At 38.8% G+C, this 14,493-nt stretch overlaps 1 protein-coding gene across 2 annotated transcripts in view; it reads left to right on the top strand.

Annotated features, from left to right (window-relative positions):
* Nucleotides 1–14,493, top strand: part of DYNC2H1 (dynein cytoplasmic 2 heavy chain 1) — a 397,795-nt gene that overhangs the window by 85,789 nt on the left and 297,513 nt on the right. For both annotated transcript variants that reach the window (XM_070803297.1, XM_019975614.2), the window contains exons 41-42: nucleotides 2,729–2,884; nucleotides 14,025–14,284. In XM_070803297.1, coding sequence (XP_070659398.1) covers nucleotides 2,729–2,884; nucleotides 14,025–14,284 — 416 coding nt within the window. The remainder of the gene's footprint in view (nucleotides 1–2,728; nucleotides 2,885–14,024; nucleotides 14,285–14,493) is intronic.

Raw genomic sequence — 14,493 nt, 5'->3', positions numbered from 1 at the left:
TCAGAGTTGGTCAAATCATATAGAGAAATGGCAATTTCACTTTAGTTTTCTAAACTTTTTTCTTTTCTGACTTTGTAAAGATGAATGGTGGAGGACTAGGGATTTGGGCAAAATGACACAAATGAGATAGGTTTCCCTGGAGACTTCAGGGAAGAGCCACTCCCCCCAGCCCTCAGTCTGACTGAGCTGTCGGCCTCCTTGTGCTTCTGCAGCAGTGTACTATGTCTTTCAACTATAATTGCTTTCATGCAACTGCAAGCACCTTGAGGGCAAAGATTAAGCCTGTTGTACTCCTGATTGTATCCCCAGAAGTGAAGTTTGGTAATAACAGCATGGTGAATAAGAGTATACGAGCTTGCGACTTCCCTGACAGTCCAGTGGTTGGGACTTCACCTTCTAGTGCAAGGGGTGTACTTTTGATTCCTGCTTGGGAAGCCAAGTAAGATCCCACATGCCTCATGGCCTAAAAAACAAAAAACATGAAACAGAAGCAATATTTTAACAAATTCAATAAAGACTTTAAAAATGGTCCACATCAAAAAAAAAAAAAAAAAAAAACTTAGAAAAATGAACATATGAGCTTAAATAACTGATGCCTATGTTTGTAACACCTTTTCAGTAGGTGTGTTGTTATTTTGTGAGTATAAAACATACAAACCTAACCATGCTTTCCAGTGCAGATGCCTTGAAGTCCTCAGCTTGCATGCTGTTAGGTGTTAGAATGAGAGATGTAGCACTGCATAGAATATATTGACTCTCTGACTCTCCCCTATTTGGGATTTGTGACTACAGACATGATGACAGAAAAATATTTTTAAGCCGTAGAGTGATACCAACAATTTAGGTAGAAAATACTGATTCTATCCTCAGGTCCTTGTTCTTGTTTGAGATTTTATGTGTTGAGTGTTCCTTCTTTCTTTATTCTGTGCTTTGTTTACCATGTTCAGATTCTGAGAGATACACCATAATGAATGCTCTAGTCAAGTGTTGATTTTATTTATAAGTAGAGCTTTACTTTCTTATATTTAGCAGATTAGACAATCTAGAGGAAAATGTGTTGGTTTCCTTTTCCTTTGTCTTGCCTTTAAAGCTTAGAACTCAGTATGGCCTAAGCTGCTGGATTTCTCTCCATCTCCTTCTGTTTTTCCCCCTTTTCCCTTCCTATTTCTGTTCTTCGAAAATTATTTATTATTCAGGCAGAGAGATTTTTTAAAATGTAAATTTAGTCATTTTATTCTCTTAAAGTTTAAAGGCACTGAAGATACAATTTGCACTCCTTATCATGGCCTATGCATTTCCACATACTCTGGCCCTTGCCTGCCTCTCTGTCTTGAATCACTCTGCCTTTGTTTGTTCAGGAATATGCTTCTTTTAATTCCTTAAGTGTGCCCATTGCTTACCATTGCATATGCTGAGTTCTAAGTATGCCAGATAGGTCTCACTCTTCAAATGTTAGCAATTGTCATCTTCCTTAAGAACATCTTGAGTCCCCAACCTGAGTTATCCTTTCTCAAAACAGTCTCTTTTTCTGCTGTATAACTTCTACCACAGTGAATTAACCATTTCCTCTATTAGACTTCTGGGGAAGGAAATGGCAACCCACTCTAGTATTCTTGCCTGGAAAATCCCATTGACAGAGGAGCCTGGAAGGTTATAGTCCATGGGGTTGCAAAGAGTTGGACATGACAGAAGCGACTTAACATAGCATAGTATGTCTCTTAGAGTTGACTTCCATTAAAACAAGATGCTGTTGCTGCTGCTAAGTCACATCAGTTGTGTCTGACTCTGTGTGATCCCATAGATGGCAGCCCACCAGGCTTCCCCGTCCCTGGGATACTCCAGGCAAGAACACTGGAGTGGGTTGCCATTTCCTTCTCCAATGCATGAAAGTGAAAAGTGAAAGGGAAGTCGCTTAGTCGTGTCCGACTCTTGGAGACCCCATGGACTGCAGCCCACCAGGCTCCTCCATCCATGGGATTTTCCAGGCAAGAGCACTGGAGTGGGGTGCCATCGCCTTCCCCAATTCAGTTTAATTCTCTGTTTAATTCTCTCTTTAAAAAAAAGCTGCCTAACACTACATACAGATTCTAACCATAACTGGTTTTCCCTGTTAACTACATTGGGCCCCAGAGGCCCACGGATCTTAATAATCTATACCACCTGAGTCCAAAAGTTTCATTTTAAAATTCTGTATAGAGGAAAAGCTCCAAATTGTTTTTAAGCCTGCCTTTACCAACGTTTTTTGGTCCAGAACCATTAATCTAGCCTTTGCCTCTAGCTTCTTTTTAAAAAAATTAGTTAATTTATTTTTATTTTTGTCTGTGCTGTGTGTTGCTGTGTATGGGCCTTGTCTAGTTGTGTTGAGCAGGGGCTACTCTCTAGTTGAGGTGTCTAGCTTCTTTTTTAATTATCAAGAGGAAATGAGGAACTGTTATATTTAGACTGATGTTCATTGATTTACCTTTAAAAAAATTTTTTTTTCAGGTTTAGGAAGTAAACAAACTATGTATCTATTTGAGGACTCACGGCTAAAAATACACAATTGTATTTTTATTATTACTTTTTATATTCAATGTTTATGTATAAGTTGAAATCTAAACTTTCTACAACTTGAGTAGTGGGATAAATTTAAATATGATCCTTGAAAAGATGAGTAAACAATCTGTGTATGGTGCTAATTTACTTGTTAATATTTTCCCTTTGTCTGTAATATGGATTTAATCAACAGAATGACTATGTGGTAGAAACAAGTTTGGTTGGAACTGTGATGAATGGATTGTCACATCTACATGGATGCAGAGATCATGATCAATTTATTATTAATCTCATAAGGGGTCTTGGTGGAAATCTGAACTTGAAGTCACGTCTGGAATTCACCAAAGAGGTAGTACACATTTAAAGCCTATGTTTAGTCAACATTTTTTTTAAATTATCATTGATCCTGAGTGTGTGCATGCATGCGTTCTAATAAGTTGCTTCAATCGTGTCTGACTCTGTGCCACCCAATGGAGGTGGTCTGCCAGGCTCCTCTGTCCATGGGATTCTCCAGCCAAGAATACTGGAGTGGGTTACCATGACCTCTTCCAGGGGATCTTCCCAACTCAGGGGTCGAACCTGCGTCTCTTACCTCTACCTGCATTGGCAGGTGGGTTCTTTACTACTAGTGCCACCCGGGAAGACCTGGGTATAGCATTTTGAAGTTATGCATTTAATACAATAACAATACATTTATATTTGGCCTCCCTGGTGACTCAGTGGTAAAGAAACTGCCTGCCAATGCAGGAGAAGCTAGTTGGATGCCTGGATTGGGAAGAACCTCTGGTGAAGGAAATGGAAACCCACTCCAGTATTCTTGCTGGGGATATCCTGTGGACAGGGGAGCCTAGTGGGCTACAGTCCGTGGAGTCTCAGAAGAGTCAGATATGACTTAGTGACTGAACGACAGTATTATAGTGAAATGGTTCTTCAGAGGGATGTTAAATGTGACTAAATGAGATGATCAATGTAAAGTGCACTTGGAAACAAGTAATAAATAGCAACGTTGGCTGCAGTACCTGTCTTAAAAGTAGACTAATTTTCAGCCTTGATGGGAGTAGAGTTTGAGGGAGGATGGATATATCTATATATATGTCTGAATCATTTCACTGTTCACCTGAAACCATCACAGCATTGTTAATTGGCTATATCCCAATATAAAATAAAAAGTTAAAAAAAAGTGGACCAATTTGAGTTCATACGAAGGACTCTTTTTTTTTTTTTTTTTTTGAGAAAGAGAATTAAAAATTATGAAGCAAAAATACTATGTATTATTATTTGATTCTCTTAAACCACTGTTTAATAAGACTAAGTGGTGGGATTCTTTCTCAAAAGAAATTATACTTAAAAGCACAATATTTAATAAAACAGAGCAAACTGACATGCTCCAGGTAGAGTAGGAAGCTCCTAAGTCTTTCTCTCTCACTGCCACTATCACTTCTGAGAATGACTGCGTATTTTGAAATCTGCTGCTTCCACATGTGCACTTTGGCCTGTCAAATGTGAATAAAGTTATAGATTGAGAAGGCTCACACTCTGTTTTGTATGGACTTCTCAGGTGCTTCAGTGATAGAGAATCTGCCTGCCAGTGCAGGAGATGTGGGAGATGAGGGTTCCATCCCTGAATGAGGAAGATCCCTTGGAGGAGGAAAGGGCAACCCACTCCAGTATTTCTTCCTGAAAAATCCCACAGAGGAGCCTGGCGGGCCACAGTGCATGGGGTCGCAAACAGTCAGACACAACCACCACTGAGCATGCATGAATACATTTATATACAGATTTTCTTTGAATTATGATGGGATTACAGCCAGATAAACTCATCATAAGTTGAAAATATCCTAAGTTGAAAATGCATTTACCTCCTCTAACCTATCAAATATCATGACTTCATACAGTCTGTTTCAAAGTGCTCAGAATGTTAGCCTACTGTTGGGCAAAATCATCTAACACAAAGTTCACTTTATAATAAAGTGTTAAATAGTGTGTAATTTCTCAACTACTATGCAGAAAGTGAAAGACAGTGTGGTTTTAAGTATATCGCTTGTTTACCCTGGTGATTGTGTGGCTGCCTAAGAGCTGCAGTTTGCTTCCACTCAACTGCTGCTGCCCAGCATCACAGGATGGTATCATACCACATGTCACTAGTCTAGGAAAAGATCAAAATTCAAAATATGGTTTTTACTGAATGCATATCACTTTTTCCCTGTTGTAAACATGGAAAATCATAAGTAAAGCCATTGTAAGTTGGGGACCATCTGTATAAGTACATAGGTACATACCTATTTATTTTCTTCTTTGAACTGGTTTATGGTATTTTATGGTGTTATTAACATTTTAGACAATAATTGGGGGTGGTGTTTGGTGAGCAGCTCCCTTGAGTATGTGGCAGTGGAGGGAGGCTGGTATCCTGGACAGAAGTGGGACTTTCATACACCCTGCCCTGTACGTCTTTTCCACTTGGCCGTCTCTTCCTGGATTGTGTCCTTGATCATAAACCACCAGTCCGGAGCTGAAGAATCCAAGTCTGGCTGCCAGGAGAAATCCAGAAGAGCCAAAGAGCCCAAGCGTGTCAGACCTTCCTGTAGCCAGCCACACACACACCTCAAACCCTGAGGAAGTGAGTGAGGATCAGCGGGAAGAAGACAGCCAGCCAGAGACCAAGCTCTGAGCCTTTAGAGTGGGAGCACTGACTCCAAGACCTAGACTACCAGAGAACTCCTAACCCTAGGGAGTATCAAATATTAAAAATTCCCACAAAGGAAACGACTTGAATATAAGACCAACCACCAGTAACACCCTGTGCAAACAAAAACAAGACAAAAATACAAGCCCAGTCATCAGCAGACAAGATTACCACCACACTCAGCCCTGCCCATCAGAGGGGAAAAAACAAACTCAGCACAAATCTCACTGTATAATGAAGCATACACAAACCACCAGACCAACCTAAGGAGGGCAGAAACCAAAAGGAAGAAAGAATTGAACTTTGAAGCCTGGGAAAAGGAGACCTCAAACACAATAAGTTTAAAAAAAAGAATACATTTGAATCAGTTCTAATGAGGTGGATGAAACTTGAGCCTATTATACAGAGTGAAGTAAGTCAGAAAGAAAAACACCAGTACAGTATACTAATGCATATATATGGAATTTAGAAAGATGGTAGCAATAACCCTATATGAGAGAAAGCAAATGAGACACAGATGTATAGAACAGTCTTTTGAACTCTGTGGGAGAAGGCGAGGGTGGGATGATCTTAGAGAATAGCATTGAAACATGTGTATTATCATATGTGAAACAGATCACCAGTCCAGGTTTGATGTGTGAGACAGGGTGCTCAGGGCTGGTGCACTGGGATGAATGACCCAGAGGGATGGGATGGGGAGGGAGGTGGGAGGGGGGTTCAGGATGGGGAACACATATACACCCATGGCTGATTCATGTTAATGTATGGCAAAAACCACTACAATATTGTAAATTAATTAGCCTCCAATTAAAAAAAACCTGAAAAGGCAGAAAAATACTGCACAACTGAAGGAACAAACTGGAAGCACAGATGTTCAAGTAAATGAAGAGGAAATAGGCAAACTACCTGAAAAAGAATTCAGAATAATGATGGTAAAGATGATCAAAAACCTTGAAAACAGAATGGAGAAAATGCAAGAATCAATTAACAAAGGCCTAGAAGGATTAAAGAGTAAACATACAGAGACAAACAACAAAATTACTGAAATTAAAAATACTCTAGAAGGAATCAATAGCAGAATATCTGAAGCACAAGAACAAATCAGTGAACTGGTAGGTAAAATGGTGGAAATAACTTCTGAAGAGCAGAATAAAAAGAACGAAAAGAACTGAGGATGGTCTCAGAGACGTCTGGGACAATATCAAATGCACCAATATTTGAATTATAGGGGTCCCAGGAGAAGAAGAGAAAAATAAAGGGTATGAGAAAATTTTCAAAGAGAATATAGTTGAAAGTTTTCCCAACATGGAAAAGGAAATAGTCAATCAAGTCTAAGAGATGCAAAGAGTCCCCTACAGTATAAACTGTATGTCCCCAAGGAGAAACATACCGAGACACAAACTAATTAAATTAACAAAGACTAAACACAAAGACTATTAAAAGCAGCAAGGGAAAAGCAACAAGTAACATACAAGGGAAACTCCATACATTTAACAGCTAATCATTCAGGAGAAACTCTGTAGGCCATAAGGGAATGGCAGGGTATATTTAAAGTACTGAAAGGGAAAAAATCTACAACCAAGATTACTGCACCTGGCAAGGATCTCATTCAAAATTGATGGAGAAATTGAAAGCTTTTCAGACAAGGAAAAGTTAAGAGAATTCAATACTACTAAATCAGCTTTACAACAAGTATTAAAGGGACTTATATAGTCAGGAAATAGAAGAAAAAGATCTACAAAAGCAAAAACCAAACAAGAAAATGGCAGTAGGAACATACATATCAGTAATTACTTTAAATGTAAATGGATTAAATGCTCCAACCTAAAAACACTGGCTGAATAGATACAAAAACAAGACCCATATTTATACTGTCTACAAGAAACCCACTTCAGACTTAAAGACACATATAGACTGAAAGTGAGGGGATGGAAAAAGTTATTCCATGCAAATGGGAAGCAAAAGAAAGCTGGAGTAGCAGTCCTCAGATCAGACAAAGTAGAACTTAAAGAATATTTCAAGAGATAATGAAGGACCACAAAATGATCAAGGGATCAATTCAAGAGGAAGATACAACAATGTAAGTATCTATGCACCCAACATAGGAGCACCTCAGTACATAGGACAAACACTAACAGACATAAAAGGAGAAATTGACAGTAACACAATAATAGTAGGAGACATTAACACTCCACTCATACCAATCGACAGATCATCAAAACAGAAAATTAATAAGGAAACATTAAGTATTAAATTATACATTAGATGAGATGGATCTCATTGTTATCTTTAGGACATTCCATCCAAATGTAGGAGAATGCACTTTCTTCTCAAGTGCCCATGGAACATTCTCCCAGATAGACCACATCATGGGTCACAAGTCAAACCTCAGTAAATTTAAGAAAATTGAAATCATATCAGGCATCTTCTCCTACCACAATGCTATGAGACTAGATATCAATTACAAGAAAAAAAACTGTAAGAAACACAAAGACATGGAGATTAAACAATGTGTTTCTAAATAATAAGCAGATTACTGAAGAAATTAAAAGGGAAATCAACAAATTGAAAACAGGACAACTCAAAACCTATCAATTCAGTTCTGTCACTCAGTTGTGTCCGTCTCATTGTGAGCCCGTGGACTGCAGCACGCTAGGCTTCCCTGTCCATCACGAACTCCTGTAGCCTGCTCAAACTCATGTCCATCGAATCAGTGATCACATCTAAACATCTCATCCTCTGTTGTTCCCTTCTCCCGCCTTTAATCTTTCCCAGCATCAGGGTCTTTTCCAAGGAGTCAGTTCTTTGCATCAGGTGGCCAAAGTATTGGAGCTTCAGCTTCAGCATCAGTCCTTCCAATGCCTATTCAGAACTGATTTCGTTTAGGATGTACTGGTTTGACCTTGCAGTCCAAGGGACTCTCAAGATCCACAGTTCAAAAGCATCAGTTCTTCGGTGCTCAGCTTTTTTTATAGTCCAACTCTCAGATTCATTCATGACTACTGGAAAGATCATAGCTTTGACTAGATGGACCTTTGTTAGCAAAGTAATGTTTCTGCTTTTTAATATGCTGTTTAGGCTGGCCATAGCTTTTCTTTCAAGGTTACAGCAAAAGCAGTTCTAAGAGGGAAGGTTATAGCAATACAATCCTAACTCAAGAAACAAGAGAAACATTGAATAGTCAGTCTAACCTTATGCCTAAAACCACTGGAAAAAAGGACAAAAAACGGCCAAAATTAGCAGAAGGAAAGAAATCATAAAAATCAGAGTGAAAAAAGAAATGAAAGAAACAATAGTAAAGATTAATAAAACTAAAAGCTGGTTCTTTGAGAGGATAAACAAAATTGACAAACCTTTAGCTAGACTCTTCCAGAAAAAAAGAATTAAATCAACATAATTAGAAATGAAAAAGGAGAGGTTACAATAGACAATGCAGAAATACAAAGGAATATAAGAGACTATTATGAACAACTATATGGCAATAAAATGGATAACCTGGAAGAAATGGTTAGATTCTTAGAAAAATTCAATCTTTCCAGACTGAACCAGGAAGAAATGGTAACTATGAACAACCCAATTACAAGCACTGAAATTGAAGTTGTGATCAAATATCTCTCAAAAAACAAAAGTCGAGGACCAAATGGCTTCACAGGTGAATTCCTTAAAATATTTAGAGAAGAGCTAATGCCTATCCTTATAAAATTCTTTCAAAAAATTGCAGAGGAAAGAACACTTCCGAACTCATTCTATGAGGCCACCATCACCCTGATACCCAAACCAGGCAAAGAGAAAACTACAGGCCAATATCACTGATGAACATAGATGCAAAAACCCTCAACAAAATTTTTGGAAACAGAATTCAACAACATCTTAAAAAGCTCATACACCATGATCAAGTTGAGTTTATTTCAGGGATGTGAGGATTCTTCAATATATACAAATCAATCCTTGTGATATACCATATTAACAAATTGAATGATAAAACCATATGATAATCTCAGTTCAGTTTAGTTCAGTTCCTCAGTCGTGTCCGACTGTTTGCGACCCATGGACTGCATGCAGCATGCTGGGCTTCCTTGTCCATCACCAACTTCCGGAGTTTACTCAAATTCATGTCCGTTGGGTCAGTGATACCATCCAACCATCTCATAATCTGTCCTCCCCTCCTCCTCCTGCCTTCCATCTTTCCCAGCATCAGGGTCTTTTCTAATGAGTCAGTTCTTCGCATCAGGTGGCCAGAGTAATGGAGTTTCAGCTTCAGCATCAGCCCTTCCAATGAATATTTAGGACTGATTTCCTTTTGGATGGACTGGCTGGATCTCCTTGCTGTCCAAGTGACTATCAAGAGTCTTTTCCAACACCACCATTGATGTTCAAAAGCATCAGTTCTTCAGCACTCAGCTGTCTTTATAGTCCAGCTCTCATGTCCATAGTGACTACTGGAAAAACCATAGCTTTGACTAGACGGACCTTTGAGGGCAGAGTAATATCTCTGCTTTATAATATGCTGTCTTGATTGGTCATAACTTTTCTTCCAAGGAGTAAGCGTCTTTTAATTTCCCGGCTACAGTCACCATCTGCAGTGATTTTGGAGCTCAAGAAAATAAAGTTTGTCGCTGTTTCCATTGTTTCCCCATCTATTTGCCATGAAATGATGGGACCAAATGCTGTGATCTTAATTTTCTGAATGTTGAGTTTTAAGCCAACTTTTTCACTCTCTTTCACTTTCATCAAGAGGCTCTTTAGTTCTTCTTTGGTTTCTGCCATAAGGGTCGTGTCATCTGCATATCTGAGGTTAATGATACTTTTCCAGGCAATATTGATTCCAGCTTGTTCTTAATCTCAATAGATACAGAAAAAGCCTTTGACACAAATCAGCACGCACTTATGACTAAAACTCTTCCAAAAATGGGCATAGAATGAACCTACCTCAACATAGTAAAGACCATATATTATAAGGCCACTGCAAACATTATTCTCAATGGTGAAAAACTGAAAGCATTTCCCCTAAGATCAGGAACAAGACAAGGTTGTCCATTGTCACCACTGTTACTCAACATATTTTTGGAAATCCTAGCTACAGCAATCAGAGAAGAAAAGTAAAATGAATCCAGATCAGAAAAGAAGTAAAGCTGTCACTGTTTGCAGATGACATGATACTATACATAGAGGGATATAGGGATATAGTGAAGTTGCTCAGTCATGTCCGACTCTTTGCGACCCCATGGACTGTAGCCTACCAGGCTCTTCTGTCCATGGGATTTTCCAGGCAATAGTCCTGGAGTGGATTGCCATTTCCTTCTCCAGCAGATCTTCCCAACCCAGGGATCAAACCTGGGTCTCCTGCATTGTAGACAGACGCTTTATTATCTGAGCCACCAGGGAAGTTGATAGCCCTAAATATATTATCAGAAAATGCTAGATCTAATCAGTGAATTTAGCAGAATCACATGATACAAAATCTATACACAGAAATCACTTGCATTCCTATATACTAACAATGAATAATCAGAAAGGGAAATTAAGGAATCAATCCTAGTCACCATTGCAACAAAAAGAATAGAATATCTAGGAATTAACTGAACCAAGGAGACAAAAGAATATATACAGAAAATTACAAGACACTGATGAAAGAAATCAAGGATGACATAATCAGATGGCAAGATATTGAATGTTCCTGTGTTGGAAGAATCAATATTGTGAAAATGACTATACTACCAAATGCAATCTACAGTTTCAGTGTGATCCCTATGAAAATTACCTATGGCATTTTTCACAGAACTAGAACAAAAATTTCACATTTCATGTGGAAACACAGAAGACCCTGAATAGCTCAAGCAGTCTTGAGAAAGAGGAATGGAGCTGGAGAAATCAACTGTTGTGACTTCATGTTATACTACAAAGCTACAGTCATCAAGATAGTACGGTACTGGCACAAAACAGAAATACAGACCAATGGAACAAGATAGAAAGCCCAGAAATAAACCCATGCACCTATGGGTACCTTAGTTTTGACAAAGAAGGCGAGAATATACAATGGAGCAAAGACAGCCTCTTCAGTAAGTGGTGCTGGGAAAACTGGACAGCTATGTGCAAAAGAATGAAGTTAGAACACTTCTTAATACTATACACAAAGATAAACTCAAAAGGGATTAAAGATGTAAATGTGAGACCAGAGACTATAAAACTGTTAGAGGAAATCATAGGCAGAACACTTGACATAAATCAACACAAGATCCGCTATGACTCATCTCCTAGAGTAATGGAAATAAAAACCAAAGTAAACAAGTGTGACCTGATTAAACTTAAAAGCTTTTGCACAGCAAAGGAAACTATAAGCAAGGTGAAAAGACAACCCTCAGAATGGGGGAAAATGATAGCAAATGAAACAACTGACAAAGGATTAATTTCCAAAATATACATAACTCAATACCAGAGCAACAACCCATTGAAAAAGTGGGAAAAAGACCTAAACAGACATTTCTCCCAAGAAGACATACCGATGGCTACCAAACACATGAAAGGATGCTCAACCTCCTTCATTATTAGAGAAATGCAAGTCAAAACTGCCATGAGATATCACCTCACACCGGTCAGAATGGCCGTCATCAAAAAATCTGCAAACAATAAATGCTGGATAGGGTATGGAGGAAAGGGAATCCTCTTGCTCTGTTGGTAGGGATGTAAATTGATACAGCCACTACGGCAGTATGGAGATTCCTTAAAAAACTAGGAATGAAAGCACCATATGACCCAGCAGTCCCACTCCTAGGCAAATACTCTGAGGAAGCCAAAATTGAAAAAGACACATGTATCCCATTGTTCATTGCAGCACTGTTTACAATAGCTAGAACATGGAAGCAACCTAGATGTTCATTGACAGATGATTGGATAAAGAAGTTGTAGTACATATACACAATGGAATATTAATCATAAAAGGGAACCCATTTGTGTCAGTTCTAATGAGATGGATGAACCTAGGGCCTATTATACACAGTGAGGTAAGTCAGAAAAAGAAAGATAAATATCCTATGTTGCTGCTGCTAAGTCGCTTCAGTCGTGTCCAACTCTGTGCGACCCCATAGACGGCAGCCCACTAGGCTCCTCTGTCCCTGGGATTCTCCAGGCAAGAACACTGGAGTGGGTTGCCATTTCCTTCTCCAAGGCATGAAAGTGAAAAGTGAAAGGGAAGTCGCTCAGTCATGTCAGACTCTTAGCGACCCCATGGACTGCAGCCTACCCGGCTCCTCCGTGCGTGGGATTTTCCAGGCAAGAGTACTGGAGCGGGGTGCCATTGCCTTCTCCGAAATATCATATACTAATGCATATATCCTGAAGATGGTACTGAAGAATGGTACTGACAGATGGCACTGAAGAATTTATTTTCAGAGCAGTAATGGAGAAACAGACATAGAGAATAGACTTATGGACATGGGGAGAGGGGAGGGGAGGATGAGATGTATGGACAGAACAACATAGAAACTTACATTATCATATATAAAGTAGATAGCCAATGGGAATTTGCTGTATGGCTCAGGAAACTCAAACATGGGCTCTGTATCAACCTAGAGGGGTGGGATGGGGATGGAGGTTCCAAAGGGAGGGGATATATGTATACCTATGGATGCTTCATGTTGAGGTTTGACAGAAAACAAAAGTCTGTAAAGCAGTTATCCTTTGATTAAAAAATAAAATTATGAAAGATTTTTTAATAGGCTAAAGTCTGGACTATGTTTTTTGTTAGATATTTTTGTACCTTCTTAGCTATATGAATAAATATAGTTATTTTATTCATTTTAATCTTAAAGTAACAAAATTTTAATCATTTTTTTAACCAGAAGAGTTTTCCAGTTATAAATGCTTAGATGGAACAATCATTATAGATCTTTATTTAGTGCAGAAGTCATTTCAGCTACATTGTTTATAAAGCCAAATTCTACATATTAAGGAATTTCTTCCTATTGACCTCCACTGAAATAATTGAGCACATATTCATTGGGGTTGGTTCCAACATTAAGTTTCTGCATTTTTGTCATTTTGTTTCATTGATACCACCCTTTATTATTTTCTCTGTTGTGTTTTTCTTTCCGTAGCCCATCTGTTGCCTCTGTTGCCAGATGCTTCTTACTGTTACCACTCAATGTCTTATTGTACAGAATAAAAGTCAGTAAAGGTGTTGAGTTGCATTAGGGCTAACTCCTGCTGTGCCTCTGTATAGATGACAGTTTTGGAAAGAGGAACAGGTTGGGAGCAGTAGTGGTGACAGTGCCGTGGACAGTTAACACTGGAAATGACGGGTCTCGAAGCCCTACACTGTGTTATTTGTAGTTTAGTTTTCATAAGAACTCGATGGGAAGTTGAATATGTTTATACAATATATGTGTGGACTGCTGCTAAGTCACTTCAGTCGTGTCTGACTCTGTGTGACCCCATAGATGGCAGCCCTAGATGAATTTTATTTCTTTGCTTGAATGATCATTTAGAGAATAATATGTGAGATAAAATGTTACTATAATTATTAAGGATATTTAGTAAGTTTAGTGCATGTGATGGAGAAGGAGATGGCAGACCACTTCAGTGTTCTTGCCTGGAGAATCCCAGGGATGGACGAGCCTGGTGGGCTGCTGGGTATGGGGTCGCACAGAGTTGGACACGACTGAAGTGACTTAGCAGCAGCAGCAGCCGTGTATGTGAACTTTTTTAAGAAGTAACATGATTCTCTTTGGAGCATTTACTTTAAAGAATTAAAATTTCACATATTCTGTTTGGAGTATATGAAAATCTTTCGTAACTTTTTCTTCTTAAGGTTTTTAACTGGGCACGACAATCTCCTCCAGACCCTCACAAACCACTGGACACGTACTATGACTCAAGTAGAGGACGATTAGCATCTTATGTGCTGAAGAAGCCAGAAAACTTGACTGCTGATGATTTCAGCAGTAGCCACACTCTTCCAGTTATTCAGACTCCTGACATGCAGCGCGGTCTAGACTATTTCAGACCTTGGTTAAGTCCTGATACTAAGCAGCCATTTATTCTTGTTGGACCAGAAGGATGTGGCAAAGGGTAAGAGGAGAACAATAGTACTCAAGATGCCTGTAAGGGATTTATGCATCTCTCCTGTTCTAAAATGATTTAACAGATTTTGTTACATGTTTTTGGTTAAAATGGCAGGTACGTTTTCATGAAGGACTCTTTATTGTCACTATTTGTAAAAATAATATTACTATAGAGAAAAATACGTCCTTTTTTTCCTGCCAAGTTATGTATTTCCT

This window comes from Bos indicus, chromosome 15, assembly GCF_029378745.1.
Source record: "Bos indicus isolate NIAB-ARS_2022 breed Sahiwal x Tharparkar chromosome 15, NIAB-ARS_B.indTharparkar_mat_pri_1.0, whole genome shotgun sequence".
NCBI classification, from domain to species: domain Eukaryota; kingdom Metazoa; phylum Chordata; class Mammalia; order Artiodactyla; family Bovidae; genus Bos; species Bos indicus.
This window is presented reverse-complemented; position numbering and strand designations above follow the sequence as displayed.